Below are 22,917 nucleotides of genomic sequence, written 5' to 3'. Positions count from 1 at the left end.
GAACAATTAATATACTTTATTATGCATAAGCAAACTTCTAACAAATTAATTTATTGAAACTACTTATTGACTTGAATGTTAGAAAATCTCACATTACAACATTTTTAACAAAAACTATTATGAGAGACGATATCTCAAAAAGATGCGTTAGATAAATGCGCTAAATAAGCATATAAAATTTTTATTTCAGAGTTATTTCTTTAAGAGACGATCTCTCAAAAAAACAACTATATTTTTAACAGTTATATGCCGTATAAATAATAAACAAGGTTAAAATATTATTAGTAAATAGTGTAAAAGTCAAACGCTCATCTGTCACAAGTATAAAAAAGTGATGAAGTATATTATTACATGACTTTTTCCGACAGTAATCACTCGGATGATATATACTTCGTGTTATTACTTTTTTATGTACAAAAAACTACCAAGTATTATTGTTAGCTTTCGTCTATCCTAACCTTAAGTTTTAGGGTTCATCTTCCCCTTCAGTAAACAAAAGTTAGTAATCTCTTGAACCAACTATCTTGTTGGGTTTGAAAATTCGATTCTTCTTTGGTGAGAATCTGATGGCGCTTGAATTTAATCATCCATTTTACAAAATTTATGATAAGAGCGAAAACGCAAGCTAGACCACAGAGGAAGAAAAGACCAAAGAATTCATGAAGATCTAGGCTGTCATCCGTAAGTTTGGTATCCTCTGATCTGCAAATCGTATCAGTCAGCCATTTATCTTTAATCCTTTCTAACTCCCCTGTTTCTGTCAGTTTCAGTATGGCTTTCGACATGTCTACGGCCAGTTCTGAGCCTTGCGGAAACGCCTAAGGAGAACGATGAGAAAAATTAGGTTTAAGTACCAAACTGATGGCGCACATTCAGAAACGCGTAGAGTAGAAAAGATACTTACGAATCCCTTCCCGAATCTGTTGAATTTCCGACCTCTGATAGTGAAATCACATCTCTTAGAGAGGAAGTGCTTTATGCGCGACTTGTCGTCAACTATGGCAGCAACTCCTCCATTTTTGGGGCCTTTTTGAAGAGCTTTGGCATACTCATCCTCGTTTTTTAGAGGAACAAGCTGAGAGTTAGAGAAATTAAGCTCCTTACGCAAATAATCCGCAGAAAATGAACCTTGTTGATATCCTACTATGGAATGTTTGCTTCCCATTAAGCTCTCAATTCCTTTGATTGGGGAATCAAGTCCTCTTAATGTACATATTGAGCTCAAACTTGCATTGTAAGTCGATTTGATAAGTAGGATTACTGTAAACCAAATGAATAGCACAAATCGATCCAATGCAGTTTTAGTAGTCTCCCCTGCATAATCAAAAGAAAAATTACAACAAACTTTAGAATTTGGGATCTTGTTAACTTTTTTCTGAAAGATGCGATATAGGTTCTGATCTTCGACCCATATAGTTTTCTCATATGACCCGCACCTGAATATGTGAGTTTTTTGGGTTAGATATTACAAAGTAATTAATTTCAGTGAAACCATTTTTACTTACTATTAGTACCGAACCAAACTAAACAGCTGAACCTGCATTTAATAGCATAATCACAAATGGTTTTAGTTGATCTGCCACATTTAAAAAAAGAAAGATGAGCATCCAGGATGTAGTTAAGACTAACCATAAACATGTTTTAACTTGATGTCGGGGAGGGCCACGAAAATCATCATTAAATCGATGCTCCAAAGTCCATATGACAGCTACCACAATGATGGTAGATATAATGGTAACACACCATAAACTTAAACTCATCGGCGACAAGAAAAACCAGGCATTGGGGTCTCTGTGCTTTACGGGAGCAACGACAACCAGACCTGACTCGATAATCGGTTGTGTAAAACATACTTTTTCTGCTCTTTTGGAGGTAATTATAATATCACCAACCACAGCATCATATACCTGCAAGTAAAAAAGAGCTTATACTTGTATGTTGGTCTGAAGTTGTAAGGAAGTAAATATTTTGTTGTCTGTACTTACTCCTTGAGATAGTTGCTCAATCAACAAATCCATTTTGGGGTTATGCAATCCATCCCCAAATGGTATAAAGTCATAAGCAACACTATAAGGTAGCAATTTTAAAGCAGCTACAAACACATCAATGCTATATCCAGAGAATGAGTGCGTCTCATTTGAATATGACACGAACTCATGGTAACTAAGTCGACGTGGAACTCCAATCTTAAGAACCTTCCCATGGCTTTGATAAACCCATCCGCGAGGTTTATCCATGGTGTGGCCAGGCCAAATTACATTTAACAGCCGATGACTTAATTGATTAGCTGGTTTGGAGTGTATAGCTTCTGGTAGCTTATGTGTTAGACCTGAAATGTCTGACCAATACCCTATCCTATTAAGACCTCCAACTATATTGATGATTTCGAACACAGGTTTGATAAACTTTCTATCTTGATCAAACTGAATATGGCCTGTCAACCCTGTCATATTGACTTGATATAATTTGGAGAGTAGTTCTTCTCCTCCATCAAAAACCCTAATGGGATCAAGGTGCAATTTTCCGCTGTCCATCAGATGATTCATGGTTGAAATCTTTGAGAATGATAAGCTCCCACCTTGAGAAAAGTATGCTTCCAATGCACGGGCAAGAATCCAAACAGAATCATATGCGTAAAGACCATATGTGTTTAATCCAAACGAGTTATTCTCATGATCTTTTCTGAGTAAGCTACTCCATTTAGATGCGAAGTTTATGTTGTGGTTTGAATTGGGTGTGTGCACACGTAAGGTTAATAAGCCTTGAATATTACATTGTATATTGGAAGGAAGAGGAGAATGTGTCTCAACGACATCAATGAGCCAACTTGTAGCAATCCAAACAAATCCATTTTCCAACATCAGAAGAGCACGCGCTACTTCAAGTACTTTGAGTCCTTGATCATGATGAGTATGAAGAACAAAAACTCTAGATTCTTGCAACATAGCCTCCATCAACAATGTCTCAATATTATGTGTGTCTACATCCATGCTCATGGGCGCTCTATAGGTTATCTTGCACATATGCCCTGCTAACCTACCACTTAAAGACGTGATCCCATTCCTTCCATAATTGTCATCGGTATAAATGGCAGTTATTTCCCGCCATCCAAAGTAATTGATGAGGTCTGCGATAGCATCCATTTGGTACACATCACTCGGGGTTGTCTGGACAACAAAAGGATACCCCATAGAAGAAAGATTTGGGTCTGTGGCGAAAGAGAGTAAAGGTACCTTAAGTGCCTCTGTAATGGGAGACATAATACGAACTAGGCTAGATGATTGTGGACCTAGTATTGCAACTATGTCGTTTTGTATGAACTCCATTGCTGAAAGATACAAAGACACATCAAAAAAATCAATCATAGCTCAGACAAATACAGAAAAGTCGATAGCCATAAGTTCAATCTAGTAAAAATAATGGAGTGTTTGGCAAAATAGCTTAAATTTTAGCTTATTTTAATATAAATAGAGGGTTGGGTAATCAAACTAGCCAATGTTAATGTTTGATAAACTAGCTGGCTAAAACAATTAATTGTTATGAATAAACTGTTTTTGAACAAGTTGGTCATAACAGCAGGTTTAAAATCAGCCGGTTAAACCAGCCACTATAACTAGCTATTAGCTGTTTGCCAAACACCCCCAATACGAAAAAATAGGGTCTTACTCTGAAAGATTCCAAGGAATGCGTTTTCACAGTTATCGTGCATTGTGATGTTGAGATAGGTTCCATGAAGAACATCTAAGGAAGAATTAACATTATCTATTGCAGCTTGTATTGCAACTTTAGCAACCTTACCAATTGTGGAATTAAGGGAAAAAAGTGCACCAATATTCACATTTTTAGGCCTAATTGAAGTATTGGAACCCACCCCATTTACAAAATCTAACCTATTTTCTTGTATGAATAACAGTGGGAGTAATAGACATAGTGACAATACCCTCAAAACCATGGTGGATTTGCACAAACTTAATGCAATACATTTAATCACCAATCCATTAAAAAAAAAGTGAAATTATATAAGATGGTAGTGTAGCCTTGTAGAGAACAAATATAGAATTAATTACTTTTAACAAAATCAAGTAAAGTAGATTCTGAAACATGTGATTTGTGAATGCAAACATCAAGGAGTAGATTTAAGAAATAATTTGTCACAAATTTGTTCCACTTATGAGGAAAAATTGTGTACTTTTTCCAAATTATATTGAGTATTGTTTACAAAAGTAGCTTTTAGGACCTACTATTATTATATTATTATATTTTACTAAATACTAATTAATTATAATTATTGTGTATGTATTAAAATTACGTATAAAACTAATCATGTAAAAGGTAAAGTTGATGCTTTTCCATGATTAAAAAGCTTGAATATTTTTTAATATAAGAGATATCATTATACTCTCTCTTCAATTTAATTTGAATCAAAATTTTATTATGGGTGATTCAACCTTTAGGTAGGGGTGTTCAAAACTAGATATTGGATCGATTCGGATCTGGAAAATTTCAGATATCCGATTTTTCAGATAGTGAAAATCATGATTCAATTCTAATTTGAAAAAAATGAAATATCCAAAATTCAAATATCCAGTTTAATCTGATTATTTACCGGTGATCTGTTTTAAAATTCTTTTTTTTTGCATTTTTTTTAAAAATTTATGTTTTTTAGACATAAATATTTAAGTTCACTTCTTTTTTTTCTTTAATCAACATATTTTATAAACTTTGAATATAAAATATTTTGGAAATATGGTTGGACTTTCAAAAGTCTAAATTAATTAACAATAAATTAGTTATGAAACTTATTTATAATCGAGTATTGTACATACAGTAAATTCAATAGCCTAAACAACAATTTGTATCAAAAATTATATATATTTTTTAAAAATAAAAAACGGGATATCCAAATATTTGAATTTACCAATATTTTGTTCTGTATCAGTATCCATTACCTGGTTTTAAACCAGAATATTTCGTATCTAATTCGACAGGGATATTTTGAACACCCCAGTTCAACCTACTTTACACCATTTCCTTTCTTTAACAATTCCACATTTTGGTAATTTCAATTGTGTCTCTTCCTCCTTCAAACATTCGGAACTCATTTATATCTCTAACTTTGACAAACTCGGTGATTGTTTAATGTAAACGTAACACATAAAATTCCCCCTTAATTAATTTCAATTAATGTAAACAAAACATATACACAAATCCAAAATGTCGATCCATAATTTCGTTTTAATTACGAAAAATTTTAAAAGTTAATTTCATTTTAATTAACGTAGATGCAACTGTAGCAGGAGCGGCAATCTCGATATGTAAGTAACTTTAATAATAATGTTTACAATAATAATAATACGGAAGTATCAAAATGCCGATCTGCTAAAACTTTTAAAAATACTAAAAACTATTTTTAACAAAAGATAAATATTACATTAAAGTTGAAAAAATGAAATACATATCATTTGTTCTAAAAATACATAAAAATTAAAACTATATACATCAGAATCATTAAACATGAAGTGAATAATAAAAAAAATGCAGTTAAATCCACGATAGCATAAATAAATTATAGTGTGGCTTGGATTGAAACCTGAAACTAAATCTTGCAAAATGCTGCCATCCATGATACGGATGACAGCCGATTGAATCGGTCAGCGCTTAACGCTAAGCATAACTTCCCATCCAGCTCAAAATACGAAAATTATACACTCCATTTATAAAATAATAATTTAAGTACGAACTTATAATTAATTGTAGAGCTGTTCATGGACGGGCTACCCGCCAGGCTCGAACGCACCCGACTCGAAAAACGGGCGGGCTTGGACAACGTTTTTCAAAAAAATTTAAATTTGGATAGGTAATACCCGCCCGCCAAGATAAATGGATCGGTAGCGACACCAAAAAAATACCGGCGGGTATACCCGCCCGCCCTCTTAATTTAATATATTAATTATTAAATAATTAATTATATTGATTATGAAACTAGAAGTCACTAGTCTATTGGTTAGTACTACTATATACCCTATTTTAGTAATTAGTATCCATACCTACTTTAATAATTTTTTTAAACTTATTATGATTGGAGGAGGTATATCACATATGTTTGGACTTCGTATTCCGTAGTAAGATAAATCGATGATACAATGCTTTTGTTGGATCATCCAACTTATTTTTTTACCATGCAATTTAAGTATTTTAAGACTTTTTATGTATTTGGAGTATTTTGGACATTGTATTGTATTTTAATTGTTATTAAAACTTAACTTTTTAATTTGTATTATATTTTTAAATTTTATATAATAAATACCCGCTTACCCGCGGGTCCCGCCCGCTTTAAAAATGGGCGGGCAGCGACAAATAAATATGCCCGCAAATGCGGGCGGGCTTTTGAATGTTTGAGCCCGCGGGTAGATTTTTTAGGTTATACCCGGTTCGCTACCCGCTCAAGCCCATGAACAACTCTAATTAATTGACATCACTGTATACTTTATTTACTATGTTCTTTTTCTATTCCATACTTATAAGTTATTAAGATACCATTCTCAATCCTGGCAGAAGTATGTTACTGCCACTTATACAATTTGTTAACTTAATACTTAAGTAAGTTCGTTTGGTTAATAGTCATAACCGTACCATGCCTCATAGCATCAACACTAATCAAGTTTATCACTGATCAACAAGTACAACAATATGACACCTGATATATGTAAGGGTCTGGTTAGGTGAGGACCGTAGTCCTAAACCCTAACTGTGGTGGAAGTCGTCACCCCTCCAATACAATATTTATGCTCGAGCTCTACAGGATAGATAGCGAACCCCCTGTCTTACACCGCATTTTATGTGCCAGCCAACACGGCCGCCAGAATTTTACATGTCGGTCAATGATTCGACATTACCTTACTATCAGGGTCATTCAATCAATACTCATTCACACAAGTACATCACATTTTTATTACTACAAGTTGACTTTGACTAACCTAGGTGGTAACTTCATTTATTTAATAATTCTTAATCATAATCCTTAATTTACCTTTATGTCTTTATATGTTCATTACTTAATTTTTACACATTAGATTTTATTTATAACTTTATTTTAATAGCTCACTAGATTCACACTAATAATTAACTTAATATTCTATTAATAGTCTTCAAATTAGTATTTTCCACAAGTAGCTATTAAAATCTATTTCTCTTGAAATAAGTGCCCAAAATCAATAATTTCAACTTTAAAACAAATAAAACTTTATTCTTTTCACAAAATCAATTATCTTAATTAAAATTCAAGTTAAAATTGTATCCTTTGGATAAGTTTCCAAAATCAACATTTCCAACTTTAAAATAAATAAAACTTTATTCTTTTCACAAAATCAATTATTCTAAAAAAATTCAAGTTAAAACTGCGTTCTTTGGATAAGTTTCCAAAATTCAACAAGTTCACAAGAAATAATTATTTCACGTTTGAAAAAACTAGTGAACTTATTAAATTCGCAAAAATCAACATTCTAGTCATAAAACAAATAAAACTTATAATTTCACAAAAATTAATATTTCACACATAGATTAAGAGGCAAGTTTACTAAAAATACTTTTACATCTTTTTATATAAATTTTGGTCAAATAGTTAGCAAATAAAATATTTTGTACTACATACACTAGTGGAAAAAACCTCAAATGCTGCGGTTTTTTTGCCACCGTATGTTGCGGTTTCGACTCCAAGCATTAATGATAACAGCAGATAGCTTTTTTAAATGCTGAGGTTTAAAAAATCGCAGCACAAAAACACACTATATGCTGCGGTTTTCCTAGAACCGCAGCACAAAAAAAATAATAACTATATAATGCGGTTCTAGGAAAACCGCAGCATATAGTTATTATTTTTTTTTTTTTGGTTTTTTTCGTTTTATTAATAATCCAATGCTAATTCATTTCTAATGTACACAGTTGCAATCAACAAATAATCACCATAAATTCGTCACTAATATACACTCGATCATTAAAATAAACAAATATATATATATATATATATATATATATATATATATATATATATATATATATATATATATATATATATATATATATATATATATATATATATATATATATATATAATATATATCATAAATAATACATAAATATATACAATGGCAAAAGTATATGTATATTAAAATCTAACAATAATTTAACTATATATATATATACATATACAAAAGTCCAAAATTTAAACTAATTACACTACCAAACACATAAATTAGAGAGATATACGACCACTTTATCTTTCAATTCGCGTATTTCTCCTTCTGTCAAAGTGCATGTTTCCCGAGGAGCGTTGTATAAAACCTAAACATTATGTGAAATAATTAAAAAAGTTTATATAATACTTATACATTAGATTTTACCAATATTAAATATATAATATTAGAATTTAAAAACGTAACACATACATACCAGATCAATATTTTCGACTCCAACGTTCTTCACGGCTTGTAAGAGATCGTCCATATATTTAAGAGTGTAGTAGCTGCAATCAATGCAATTATGTTGTCGAAAGCACTAAGAGAAAATAGATGTTAGTGCCAAAAACGCTTAAAAAACCTCAAAAACGCAACTTAGCATGTAATTTCAAGCATATGACTATTGTTTTCGATTCTAACCATTTCAGCACAATAACATATACCAAATGATTTAACCAAACATATTCTAATTCTATACTTCATACATCGATATTAAGTCTAAAAATAAATCATTTAAACCTAAAAATATGTATATTCTATCTAATTCTAACAATTAAAACATATGTACAACAAGAAACCACATTTTTAACGAAATACACAAATAATTAACAGATTAATAATATAAACTTGAAAATGTCAAACTCACAAATAATTGATATCTTTAGCACTAAATTAAGAGTAAAACAATAAAAATATGAATTTGCAAGTTAAAAGATAAATAAAATTACCTTGATTTCTTGGGTTAAGTAATCTACAATGAAAAACAGAAAAAAAAAAAATTAGTATAAAAAAAATTAGCCCTAAATTTCATGGGTTTCAAATAGCTAGTAAAACTTAAGGGCTTAATATATTCAAAAGAGAAATTATCCCTCAATTTCTTGGGGTTTGAAGATGAACAAGAACAATGCTTGAACAAGAAGATGAAGAATTCGTGGGTTTTTCGAATAGCTGTTCGTGGGTTTTGAAGAACACAATAGTTAAGCTTTTATTTCATGGGTTTAGCAGTTGTTCGTGGGTTGAAGAAGAAGGAGGAAGATGAAGAATTCAAGAGCAACAGTACTGGTTTTTCGTGGGTTTTAGAAGGGTTTAGCTAGCTTTTGTTAACGTTATAATAAAACAGTATTTTAACTTATTGAATAAGAAGGATATATGCGGCCCATGTCATTTTTTAAAAATATATAATTTTCATGATATGCTGTGGTTCTACAAAAACCGCAGCATATAATGTAATTTTCATTTTTTAAAAAAAAACTGAGACTATATACTGTGATTTTTGGGGAATCGCAGCATATAACCTATTTTTTTCCATCGTTTTTTCATCCTATTTTATGCTGCATAAGTGAAAAAGCGCAGCATATGTGACGCAACAAAGAAGAGTTTTTCCACTAGTGATAGTAATTAAATGCCACAAAAAGTACTTTTTATTATGAAATCTCATATATTCAAGAAAATCACTTCAATATTTAATAATTTATAAAAATTTCTCAAAATCATCTTTTTAAATTAATTTTTTTTATTCTTATCACAAAAATGGTTTGTAATAATTTAAAATAGTAAATCAAACTCTTTTTTTTTTTATGATAATGGCCGAATGACCTATCAGCATTTTGGGGCCTTTCCACTTACAAAATCTTAATTTAATTTATCATAATAAATCTTAGATTTAAATAATTAACATAACCACTTAAAAACAAAATAGAATCTTTACACAATAACTTAAAAATTTGAAGTATAACTTTGTGGATGAACTTTAATATCGAAATAAAGTATAATAACAACATTCTTAGCATAAACATACTTAATAAAAATATGTTCATAAATAACTTACTACCTTATAAACTAGTTTCAAGGCTAAATAAAAAAAAAAGCCTAACATAAACATTCTTAAATTAAATAACATTCCTACATAACTCATAAACATATTGACATTAGTTTATAACATAAATAGAACTTAATATCACTAGCACATAATTTTTCACCCAACTTCCTAAACTTGTTCAAAAGTTACTAACTAACATACCAAAAATAATTTTAGCATAAACACACTTAATATAATCTTAATCATAGTTTCATTATGCTAACTTCCCACTTAAACATACTCAAAATATTTCATACTTTGCATATTATAAAGTAAATATAATATAAAGTTCCACATAAAGAGTAGGGTAAGAAGTTATACCGTACTTTCACCAAGGATTAGTACTAAATACTAATTAGGAAAATAATAAGAAATATAACCTTCCAAGATAGATAATAATGCTCCAATAAGCAATCCAAAATTCCAAAATAATGATGATCTTCTAAGCTCCCAAAATAAATAAATCCAAACTCCAAAAATAATAGTACATTAAGTACCCAAAGTAATAACTCAATAATGCTCCAAAATGATGACGATTTAAGCTACATAAAGAATGTTTTAACTTTCATCTTCTTGAATTTCTTCAACTAATAATAAATGTATTAAAGTAGTAAGATTTTAATGAAATGAAAAATTAAGAAAGAATGTTAGAAAGATTTTATGATGGTGGTGTAAGTGATCTCATGGCTAAGGGGGTATTTATAATGGGTTTTGGCAACTTCTAGTTCATAAGATGTATATAAAAAAAAGAATATTAGGAGTATGGAAGAAGGTTAACTTGTGTAAGTGATTTAACGTATGTAAGTGTATGTGTAAGAGTTGGAGTGTGGAAGTAAACTTGTAAGAGTTGGAGTGTATAAGTGGGTGTATAAGTGGGTGTATAAGAAATTGAAGTGTAGAAGAGGATTAGCTTGTATAAGTAAAGTCATGGGTTATATAGAAAGAATTTTAGTTTATCAAATTTTTGTTCTAGTTTGTAAAGTGAATATGCTTTAGAATAATGGGCAAATTTGATTAAGGTTTGATTATGAAAATTGTAACACCCGAATTTCCTCCCTGTAATACCCCTGAATTTCCAACCCCTTACACGAAACCACAAGTTGTGAAGGAAGAGAGGAAATTCGGGTGTTACAAAAATATAATAGTTTACTTAGAAAATTTTACTTAAAACTATAGTTAAAGTTAATAATAAAATATGGCTAATTTTTAGGTATAAAATAATTAAATCAAAGTTATAAGTACTAAAATTAGTTTAATGAAATTAAAACGAACTTTTCAACAAAATCGTAAATATAAAATTATACTTTTCGTAATATAAAATAATAATTTAATATTTTAGTGCTTATAAAAGAATTTTTTAAAGAAAATAATATTTTAAAGTTTAACATATGGAAATAAAAAACAAAATTGGAAAAAGATTTTAGGGATTAGAGAATGTTTGAAATGGATGAACAACAGAATATGAATTTGAATTGAAAATTCGGATTAATTAATTAAAATATTAAGATTAAGAATTTTAAGTCTATTACAACAACATTGGCACGAATCTAAAATGCCAATCAATTAAATTTTAATTTAATTTTAAAAATAAAAAAATAATTTCCTATTAATAAATGTAAACACAAGGCGCAAATTAAAAATGTCATAAAAAGGAAAAAGCGGCAAGTTGGGCAAAATGTAAGACTCAATTAATCTAGGTCCATTTGCATATTTCGTATGACATGGAATAGAACGAGTCAGCGACTTTTTCTAAATAAATTGAAATTAATCTTTATTTTTGTTATTATTTAACACTAATTTATTCATATTAATGATGTTATTAAATATTCTTAGATATAATAGATTAAATATTTTTTTTCAATTAAAAGAAATTAGTAAATAGTTAACTAAATGATCAGTTGAAAGAATTTTAGGTTAGAAAGATATTTAAAAAATAAAGATAATAAGTAAAAAAGTCAAAATGATAGCGATACTATTAAAATGTGGTGACAAATAATAATTGAGTAAAGTTATTGACTTTTCTAATCTTATTCACTCATTTTTTTTTAATACTACAATAGTTTTATAATATTCGCTTGATTTCTTACAAGTATTAAGTAAATGATTGCGCTTTGCGCAATAGCAAAATATCATTATTATCCTTAAAAAATGATAAAAATATAAAATTAAATGAGGTATAAAGTAAGAATAAAATAGGGCCAGATAGAATAGTTTATAAGTTATTTTATAACATATGTAATAATATAATACTCCCTCCTATTCACCTTAGGAGTCCCATTTGACTTTTCACAGATTTTAAAAAGAATCAAAAGTGGGACCCTAAGGGTAGGAAAGAGAGTAGTATTATGAGTTTTTTAATGTAAGGAAGAAAAATTAGTATGGATAATAGAGGGTATAATTGAAAATAAGATAAAGTTACTAAGGGCATAAAAGTCAAAAACCCATAGAACAATTAAGGTGACTTAATCATAAAAGAAAATAGGACACATAAGCTGAATAGAAGAGAGTATGTATTATAAAATATAACAAAAAAATAAGTATAACAAATATTATAAATAGTAACTAGCACATCTAAGGAAAAAAAAGTAGTAATTAGAAATTAACAAGATTTTGCTTTAAAAAATCTAATAATTTATTAATAAAAATATCATACAACATCTATAATAAAATAATAATAAATTAAATATATAATAATTTTAATCAAATATAATTCTAAAAGTCCCAATTATTCTAGCAACATCAGAATGGAATGAACAGAGAACACTTAACTTTTTTAAATTGAGATTATTCCAGAAGCTTTTATTATACTCCTACGAGCCGAGGAAAAGAATATAAAAATTCCAGATGCTTCTGGTAAAGTAAAGATCCAACAAGAGAAACATTCTTATATTCATCTACAAGCATTAAAATTAAAAAGAAAACAAGAAGTTAACTTTAGAATCCAGACTCTTCGAGTAATTTCTAACTCATTCAGAGAAATTAAACTCGATAATGTCGTATCTGCTGCCGCACTTGCGCTCTGGATGGGCTGTCGATCAAGCCATCCTCGCAGAAGAAGAGCGTGTTGTCATTATTCGTTTCGGCCATGATTGGGATGACACTTGTATGCAGGTTTTCCTCTTTTTTCCTTCTCTTTCGTTTCCTTTTTCTTCATATGTTTTTTTTTATTTTTTTTTTATTTTTAATTTTGTTCCTTTGATTGGTTTCTTGCTAATAATTGATTGGATTTTTGTGGGAATTTGTTAAACACTGCAGAGTCATTTTGAATCTGATACGATTGCAAGTTTTTTAATTGATAATTTCATATTTGTTTCGGACTTTCGGTTGATATAGAACAAATTTAACACAGAATTTTGGATTTGGGATATTAGAATTGAATCTGCAGTAAAAGGAATTTAAGTTTCATAGGGCAAGTCTGTACATTTACTGATTATACACTGTGACGCTTGTACAGTTGTACCACAACTTAAGAAACCGTATTCTTGATCAAGTTGATTGTTGCAAAAATTTGTGATAAGTTATGTTGAAACGTGATTTGATTAACTTTTGTGATATTACTATGTAATGTTTTTGGTGTTTTGATTTCATTCTGAGATAGTTTAGGCCAACTTAAGCTCTTGGCCCTTTCAAATCAAAGCTAACGTTGAGTTCAGGATAAGTTATACTTCTTTTTCATTTATCGGGAGATTCTTAATGTGGTACACCTAGAGTTTTCGTCAATGTTGTATAATTTGGTAGCTAAATCGCTTTTTGAATTTGGGATTTGTTCAAATCTGCCTACAAATAGGTCATTAGCGAACCATGTGATTGTGGTTGCTCCAACTCTTGGCTCTTGTTGGATTCTGGTTAGTAGAGTGTTTTGTGGTTGTTTTGTGGGTCGGGTTGGGTTGCTCTAGTCAAAAGTGAAACACTTTTACATATATTTGGTTAGTTGAGTTTGTATTGTAGTCTGTTTGTGGGTCAGATTGGGTTGATTACTGGTCAAATACTTTCCTGTTGTTAGCACGGAACCATCAACTATTCTTCACAGTTCACTCTCTTGTTACTGGCATATTTTCTCAGTTCATTGGTAATTATTCTATTCACGTGCTGACATATTGACTTCCATGCACGAAAATTATGATAGTCTTTAGGTACTAAGATCATATTTGAAAAGTAAGGATCGTATTTCCAACCTTATGTGATCACTTATGTTTGGTAATAAGATCATAAATACTATTATGGGTGCTCTTTTTAGTTGTTTTCGAAATTCCTGGCTGCTCCAATTGTCCAGTTTCATCCAGAACTACTCTCTAATCCTTTGTCCTTCAATTTGCTATTGCACATACAAAAAGCAATCACTTAAACTTTTGCAAACCCAAAGGCACATATTAGTATTTCTCATCTAATAATTTAAATCCAGATCACAAACAATGGAGTAATTTGTTATGTACATCATTGAACTAACTCTCATGATCCTTTAATCTATAATTGAGATGTTCTATCATGCCTTGCTACACACATCTACACTTAAGCTAATTATGATGTTGGAGATGTTGTAAAGTGTTACCTAGTGAGTTTTGCTTTGTCATAGTGATTAAAGCTCATAGGTTTATATGATTATCCATCAGATAGCATACTTGATTTTTTCTCTACTACCCCTGTATTCTGATTTTGTCCGCTAGTTATGCTTTATAAAAATTCATCAATATTTGAGTTAATTTGTTACTCTTGATTGTTAATCGAAGAAACTTCTCTAAAACAGGTGACTAGTAATTTTGGCTTGCCTTTTCAGTTTGTCCTGTTAATTGAAACTTCACGATAAATTTTGGGATTCCTTGGTTTCTTTTAGCCTTGAAATAATCATCCAATTGGGGTTTCCAAGTTTTACTTGTTTGAGATGTTTTAGTTAATGGCTATTGCATAGTCATTTTGTGCCACATTGGCACACATATGTTCCAGCTTTTGTTCCGCAGTTGATTTTTTCATTTATCTCTTTATAATTAGAGTCAATCTTGCAAAGTGTGAACCAAATTTGTATATTCCCTCCACATTCACGTTAAAATAAGAGCGAAAATATTGTAGTTTGTTCGCGTGGTAGTTCTTCTAGCCCCTAGACACCATTTTCTATCCATTGTGAAACTCTGGAAAAAATGCTTGAAGATCTCTTGGTTTACGTAACTATTTAACTGGTGTTTTGTGTATAAACTGCCAACCTAAATCTTGCAACTCGATGATATTAATGTATGGTACGCCTGATGATCTGTCTCAAGGTCTAATACAAGTCTTCTGAATTCACAATGCTATTATTCTTACATGCCCTTCTATAAATTGAGTGGAATTGTGATAGTTTATGCAATTTAATATGTTTCTGGAAAGGAATAATCTTGGTTTATATGGATCCCTTCACATCATGTAATTGTTTCCCTTTTCAGTGGCCTGTGGCCTTCTTGACACTTTCCTGAGAAAGTTGGTGGAACAATTGATATTCAAGGTGGGCTTCTATTTGTGTTCTTAGCATATTACGATGCTGTTCCATATTTTTTGGGGTTTTAATCTTCTTCCGGTGTTGCATCTGATTTGTACCCAAGTCTGTTGCGGTGACACTACACTGCTTGTTTTTACTTGTTTCAGATGGATGAAGTGCTAGCTTCAGTGGCAGAGAAGATAAAGAACTATGCGGTGATTTACGTAGTGGACATCACCGAGGTTCCTGACTTTAACACAATGTACGAGTTATATGATCCTTGCACCGTCATGTTCTTTTTTAGGAATAAGCACATAATGATAGACCTTGGCACTGGTAACAACAATAAGATCAACTGGGCCCTTAAGAACAAGCAGGAGTTTATTGACATTGTCGAGACAGTCTATCGAGGGGCAAGGAAGGGTAGAGGACTAGTGATCTCACCGAAAGACTATTCAACCAAGTACCGCTATTAAATGTTTGGTTACCTAAATATTGCACCCGGAGTTGTATATATCATTGATCTGATTCCGAATGCTGTATTCACTGTTGAGTGAAACTCTGCTTTGTTCTTTTACTTTATGATTGTGAAAATTATTAGTAATAAGCCATTGCGTTGTAGAAATTTGAAAGACTCTTGTGAGTTGTGAGGGATCGTCTCTTGATAAGATGATTTTAAGCAAGAAGCTTATATTCTCATATGTAGAAGATAGATTTTTTTAATCCATATATGAGGCATGTCTCTCGATATAACAATTTATGAATTTTGAAATGTTACTATTTAATGTATATTCATGTAGAGGAAAAGAAACAGTCCAAGTTTGTGTAGAAATGAGAATAGTCCAATGGTTTATTTGTTTTACAATGAGTTTTCACTTTATTACACACTAAGGGGTATTTGGTATTAAAAGAAAAAATGTAATGGAAAAGAAATTGATAAAGAGGAGTAAGGGTAAAGGTATGAGTTATTGATATTTGGTGTTTGGTATAACTATGTAAGGGAAACACTTCTGTACCTTTCTCTTGTTGTTTGGTTTTGATTAGAACTGTTCAAAAGTGACCCGATTCGAAAATTCGAAATCGAAAGTAAATTGACTCGAAAATGTGTCTTTTTTAGGTTTATCGAAATACGATCGGTTGACAACTGAAAATGGGAAAACTGAACCCAAGCTGTAATCGATTTTTCTAACCGACACATAACCGTTAATCGAGATTACCCGAACCTAATAATGACCGACCCGAGTCATATCCGACCCGAATCATGCTCAAAACCGAACTCGATCCGGTTAAAATCGACTTAATCCGAACGAAGTTTAGATCGAACTGCTGTAAACCTGAATCAATTTTTTACATAGAAGTATGATTGACTCATATTCAATCATCTATTAGTTATTCTAATAAAGTAATAAAATGTTCTAATAAAATAAATTTTATAAATACATGGTTTCATATATTTAGAGATAATAATCAATGTTGAATGTTTATTTAACTACTTTTAATCGAATTAGATGGAAATTGATAGAACTTTATAATTTTAATTTTTGGTCAAACAAGTAAATAACAATGTAATAATGATCACTAATTGATTTGCATTTTCACTATTTTTCTTTAAGCAAACGAACCTTATCATCAATTAAAAAATGACTAACAACTTAATTAGATACTTATTCGATCAATTGTAATTAGTAATTCGCAATTCGTAGCCGAATCCAACTTGAAATTACCCGAACCCAATCTGTACCTGGTAAAACCGAACCAATTAATAACTGATGACAACCCGAGACCGATTGAAACTCGACACAAACTTATCCGACACCGACCTAATACTAACCCGATAGTTCGAATAACCGATCTTCAACTAAACTGTGACTAACCGACCCGACCCGTGTATGACCCGTCACAACACACATCCGAAATATTACTGATCCGAAATACAATCGAATTGAATGACACCCGTCCGAAACCGACCCGATCACCCGAATGAACACCTCTTTTGATGTTCTTTTTTGTGCTAGTTATTTGCTCAAATGCTTGTAGTGGTACTATAAGTAACATATCAAATGAAGAATATATATCAAAAAATTATAGTGAAGCCCACATTTTTTTTACTTTCTCCCTGCTGCATTAACCTTTATTTCCTTGATAAAACTCAACATAATTCAAGCCTAAATAAAATCAAACAGAACTACAACACTTCAACTAATAATTTGTTATGTTATAACAAGTACTTTTCATTTTCGGAATTCAAAAGTGTATAAACTAGGAAATAAGCATCCTAACTACAAGCACAACCATTAATGACAACTGTTCTGCTCATGTATTTTTATAAGACCATTTTTCACTTTTTTTTGAGAAGATCAAACACATATTGTTTCTTGAGGTTTGAATGAGCTTGAAAAAAGATTCGGAGCTTGTGTTCTTCGGCAATGAGAATTGTAACTACTTCTAAAGCTTCAGAGGGTGAGACACCATCTAATTTCATTACCTCTTCCAAAACTTTATTTACTTTTTTCATCCATCTTCTGCTCTCTCTCCTCGGCTTTGGCCCACACTCTAGCTATCGTGCCAAGATTAGCATTAATATTATCAAAAATTTTGCCGAAATTACTTGTAGCATTATGGAGAGAAAAATCCAATTTATCAACATCACTTTGAAGAGTTATCTTACCCTTTAATTCCTTGAGCTTGGGTTTTTTTTGAAGATGTTGAGTTATCGTGCTCTTGTTTGATCAAACACTTCTTAGATTGTATAGAGTGAGTAGTTGTCTGACTTCTTGAATCCGCATCATCTTCCTCATCACTATCTACGAAAATTGGCTTCTTTACAACTTCAATATCTATATTGTTGATTGCTCCCACAAAAGACTCGCTCTAATCACCCGTGGCCTTATCTTTAGCTTAAATCTCCTTTAGAATGTCATGGTAACGAAAAGGTACTCCATACAATCTTTTAGCGTTCTTATGAACCTATTCCATAACAAAAATTCAAATGTAATTCTTGTCTATTTCCTGAAATATAATCATTTGGTAGTGAATAAATTACACAGGTTTATAACTAATGAAATTACACAACAAGTTATCAAATACTTTATTAGCATAAATCCAACAAGGCCAATTCAAACCAGTAACCAAAGCAACATCAATAGACAATCGGTGTAGATATTTTATTAGCATCATATATATTCATAATAATTTATGGAAAAAATCCCATCTGCTTGACAAACTACCTTCCCTGATCTACCAAATGAACTGAGATAACGTGCTAGAAAATAAGCAAAAAAGCCTAGAAAAATTTACCTTCGCCCATTCATCAAACACCGCTCTCTCTACTTGCAACATCTTCTTGTCGGCATCCTACCCAAAACCCGAAGTAGATAGCATCTTAGCTAGTGCGCTATATTTCTCTGACCAATGTTTGATTCTTGAATCGATATGCAAAAAAGCCTTCAAACCACAACTAGGAAGCTCACTGTTAATCAACTCTTCCAACCTACTCATGAAACCACTTTTTAAAACCATCATCACCTTTCCACTTAGGATCAATAGACAATTGGTATAAATATTTTTCAGCATCGAATCTTCTTGACACGTTCAAAAGCGCTTATTCTTTCCCCTCCCTCTACTACTTCCCTCTTGGCTAATAGTATTCACCTCCATCTTAAGTACCTACAAAAGACATAGCAAATTGTCATTTTCAATTGTTACTGTTAGTTATTGGGAAAATTTCATAATTTAAAAGGTAAAAATTCTTATCAAGTGAATAAATGCTTGGTACTTTCGTATCCAATTCATATGCAAAAAATCAAACAAAATAGGATATGGGTAACCAACTAGTAATATCATCAAAGTAATTTGCATTTTGTTTATCTAGCATGTTTAAAAATCAAACAATCACATAGTACCAACCTTGTCTAACTCTTGCCCTCCAAGCATTAAATAAATCTTGAGCTAACGTATTTCTATAAGTAGTCCATTGATCAGAAGTTGCAATTGTAGTAATGTACTCAACTTCATCATCGAAATCGTCATCCGAATCATTATCACTCAAATCCTCTTTCTCTATATCATCTGTGGGCATTACTTTCCTAATTAAATTGTGAAGTAAACAACAAGCCATCACGATACGAACTTGAGTTCAAATAGTGAAAAATGAGGGGCTTCTAAGTATACTCCATCTTCCTTTAAGTAGCCCAAAACACCTCTCAATTACATTTCTTGCTCGAGCATGTTTGATATTGTAATACTCTTCAGTAGTTTGCGGTTGTTCATTTGTCCATTCCTTAAGATGATATCGTTGCCCTCTATACGGAGCAAGAAAACCCTCACAATTTGTATACCCCCCATCAACCAAATAATAATAACCTTCAAAATTGTTAAAATTGGACGATTAAAGTGAGTTTTATTAACTATATAATTTTTCTTTTGAAGATATAGATTACCTCTAGGAACTCTAAAGCCATGTGGCCTAGAAAGAGCATTGCGAAGGACACGGACATCATGTGCAGAGCCTTCCCAACCCGGAAGAACATATATAAATTGCATGTTGGGTGCACAAACACCCAACACATTCATAGTAATGCTACCTTTTCTTGTCCGGTATTTTCCACGTTCTTGGGAATGCACCTTTACATTAATGTAGGTACCATTCAAGGCTCCTAAACAATTCTATAAAATCAAAGAAAAAAATTACTTGTTTAAACACAAATAACATTATTGTAGGTAAAACTTAGATTTTAAGGTGATAGTACCTTAAAGGGTTTCCACCTTTCATCTTCACATTCTTCTAATATTGGTGTGAGCTTGTAAAGCAAATGATCATGCAACTTAAGTATACCCCTTAAACACAAGTTGAATTGACAACTCACAATTTCTCCACTTCTTATGAAAAAGTGTGCAATTAAGTGTACAAAAGCATGGCAACTATCTTTTCAAAAGACATATTTTTTTCTCTGAGTGAGACCTCCAATCTCCGTAAGCATCACACAAATAATATTTCTATTAACCCGAAGTTCACTTTTGCAATGAACATCACTTTCTTGTATTAAGCGATGCATAATTTTTAAGCGCAATATTTTTCTATCTCTTTTACTTTGGATCAGTTGAACGCCCCTAATCGTAGCAACACTTGTCATATACCAAACCCAATACATCATAGGAACTAAAACTACATTTGTTACTACCAATTGAAGTTGTTCTACACTTCTTTTTCTCCGTAAGGATTGCATAATTCAGTCCATTTATGACAATTATTAGAAGCTGTACAACAAAAGTTATAATCAAAACTCAAAATCAAACAAAAATTTTCCACTATAAAGTAATTATACATACAAGCATAATTATTGGATAAGGTCAATTAAATATAGCTGAAAAAAGATAGTTCAATAAATTGTTCCATTTGGAATTTCATCGAACAAAAAGAAAAATATTTAAAGAATCAAATAATGCTTGGAGGATAGAAATTCCAGCAATCAATTATTAACGTGGATCATTTTTAAATTCCAGCTATATTTATAAGTACTACAAGTCAATTATTTGGATGTAAATCACAGAAGCAAAACTAAATCGCAAAAGAATTTATGAAGGTTATTTCATAAATTCCATAAAAATTAGCAAAAGAGGATGTTGATGGAGGATCAATTGTTTCATAAATAACAGCAAAAGAGGATCTCAAAAACAGTACAAGTAATTATCATAAATAGTATCTAAATTAGAGGACAAATTATTTCATAAATTCCAGCAATTAATTATTCCAATAATTCACAAACAAGTTCTTGATAAACCCTAAAAATCTGATTTCATCTTTAAATACAAGGAAAACAAAACATAGAAGAACAAAATTTTCATGAAGAGAGAGAAAAAGAGTTGAAAAAACATACTATATTGATGATGTTGTTAATGGAGGTCAAGACTTCAATTTACTGTTCACAAAGGTGATGAGCAAGCAAAGGAGAGGTGACAAGAAAGGGAATCTGTTTCTGTTTACAAAGGAGTGGTAATAATACTAGGGTATCCATTACCCTTAAGAAAGGGATTGGATTAGCCCAATCATATACCAAACAAAAAATGTAGGGTAATGGTGTTGAATTCCCTTACTTGGTACTATGAAGCCCATACCAAACACCCCCTAAAGTTAATAAAGAAAACTTGCCTAGCCTTCAAAATAAGGATGCAATTTCATGCAATGGTCGGGTTACTTGGAATCGAATCGATCTCGACCGATGAAGAATCATCCTGGAACCAAAATCATCTACAACAAGTTTCAAATTTGTTTTAAACGCGGACTGTTTAAGGTTCCAAAAAAAATTCTGATCGACTCGTAGAACCGTTGGCAAGATCCGGCCCCCAAAATTTCGAACTGGGATACTAGGTTCAAGTCCTTTTCCCCTTTTTTATTAGTCATTTTTATTATTAATTTTATCATTTTTTATTAATTTTATTTTTTAGTAAATATCTATACAATATACTAATGAAGAAACGATTAGGACACATGTCGACTTCACAATCAAAATTTTTCCGTTCTTTTCATGTTCTTATTATTAGGCAAATATTTTTGTTAGCATATCATATAGTATCTTTCTGATTAGATTTGTTTAATAGATTAGTAAAAAAGATTTTAAAACTATCTCTTATTTACTAATTTTTACCATATACAATCAATTAAGATATGTAGTATCTTTTGATTACAATGGGTAATTATCGGATAACATATTTATTATTTATGTAAAAAATTTATTTTCACTAAAATATTTTTGTAATAAATTAAGAAAAGAAATAATTATGAAATATTTTTTTATAGATAATCATATACACTACTTACAAGGTTATATTTAAAAAACTACACAAATTAAATAGATTATACATTAGTTATTTAAGTAAATAATAAGAAAAAGATGTTGGTGAAATAAATTTCATATGATAATTCTATCACCTATGTTTGACAAAGTTATAACACATAAATAAATAAATAAATTAGGGCATAAGTTGATTATTATAGTAAAATAATACTCCCTCCGTTTCTTAATGAAGTTCACACAAGGAATGTTCACGAAAATTAAGAAAAATAGAATCTTTTAAATATTAATAGACATAATATTTTATTAAATAATAAATTTAATGGAGGAAAAGTGGAGATCATAAACATTAGAAAAATATTAGATAAAAGTTAGTGGAAAAAATATGGGGACCATAACTAATAAAAATATTTTTATAAAGTTAGTGGAAAATATATAGGGACCATAAAGAATATAAAAGTGTTAATGTGAAGTTAATGGAAAATATGTGGGTACCATAAGTATTATTGAAATATTAAATTAGATTGAATAAAATTATTTTTGTTCAAAGTTTGTGACATATACAAAAAGATTCTTTATGGGAACAAC

At 30.8% G+C, this 22,917-nt stretch overlaps 2 protein-coding genes and 1 long non-coding RNA gene across 5 annotated transcripts; 1 reads left to right on the top strand and 2 right to left on the bottom strand.

Annotated features, from left to right (window-relative positions):
• Positions 1 to 485: 485 nt before the first annotated feature.
• On the bottom strand, positions 486 to 4,024 carry LOC130821639 (glutamate receptor 3.6-like). Its single transcript, XM_057687428.1, has 5 exons — positions 3,667 to 4,024; positions 1,986 to 3,328; positions 1,630 to 1,907; positions 905 to 1,436; positions 486 to 818 (listed from the first exon to the last, which is right to left on the bottom strand). Exons 1-5 carry the CDS (start codon positions 3,950 to 3,952, stop codon positions 486 to 488), a joined length of 2,772 nt encoding a protein of 923 aa, XP_057543411.1. The 5' UTR covers positions 3,953 to 4,024.
• Positions 4,025 to 12,838: 8,814 nt separating this feature from the next.
• On the top strand, positions 12,839 to 16,896 carry LOC130820694 (thioredoxin-like protein YLS8). 2 transcript variants are annotated; one of them, XM_057686165.1, is made up of 3 exons: positions 13,063 to 13,203; positions 15,507 to 15,565; positions 15,706 to 16,896. In XM_057686165.1, exon 3 carries the CDS (start codon positions 15,706 to 15,708, stop codon positions 16,012 to 16,014), a length of 309 nt encoding a protein of 102 aa, XP_057542148.1. In that variant the 5' UTR covers positions 13,063 to 13,203; positions 15,507 to 15,565; the 3' UTR covers positions 16,015 to 16,896. The 2 variants fall into 2 exon arrangements, with proteins under 2 accessions (XP_057542147.1, XP_057542148.1); XM_057686164.1 differs by lacking the exon at positions 15,507 to 15,565 and having other exon boundaries at positions 12,839 to 13,203.
• Positions 16,897 to 17,710: 814 nt separating this feature from the next.
• On the bottom strand, positions 17,711 to 21,520 carry LOC130820696 (uncharacterized). Of its 2 annotated transcripts, XR_009045247.1 has the most exons (7): positions 21,415 to 21,520; positions 20,287 to 20,794; positions 19,978 to 20,203; positions 19,445 to 19,900; positions 18,836 to 19,204; positions 18,207 to 18,505; positions 17,711 to 18,095 (listed from the first exon to the last, which is right to left on the bottom strand). It is a non-coding gene; the product is annotated as an uncharacterized LOC130820696 (long non-coding RNA). The 2 variants fall into 2 exon arrangements; XR_009045246.1 differs by having other exon boundaries at positions 17,711 to 18,505.
• Between the last annotated feature and the right edge of the window lie 1,397 nt (positions 21,521 to 22,917).

This window comes from Amaranthus tricolor, chromosome 8, assembly GCF_026212465.1.
Source record: "Amaranthus tricolor cultivar Red isolate AtriRed21 chromosome 8, ASM2621246v1, whole genome shotgun sequence".
Taxonomy (NCBI): domain Eukaryota; kingdom Viridiplantae; phylum Streptophyta; class Magnoliopsida; order Caryophyllales; family Amaranthaceae; genus Amaranthus; species Amaranthus tricolor.
This window is presented reverse-complemented; position numbering and strand designations above follow the sequence as displayed.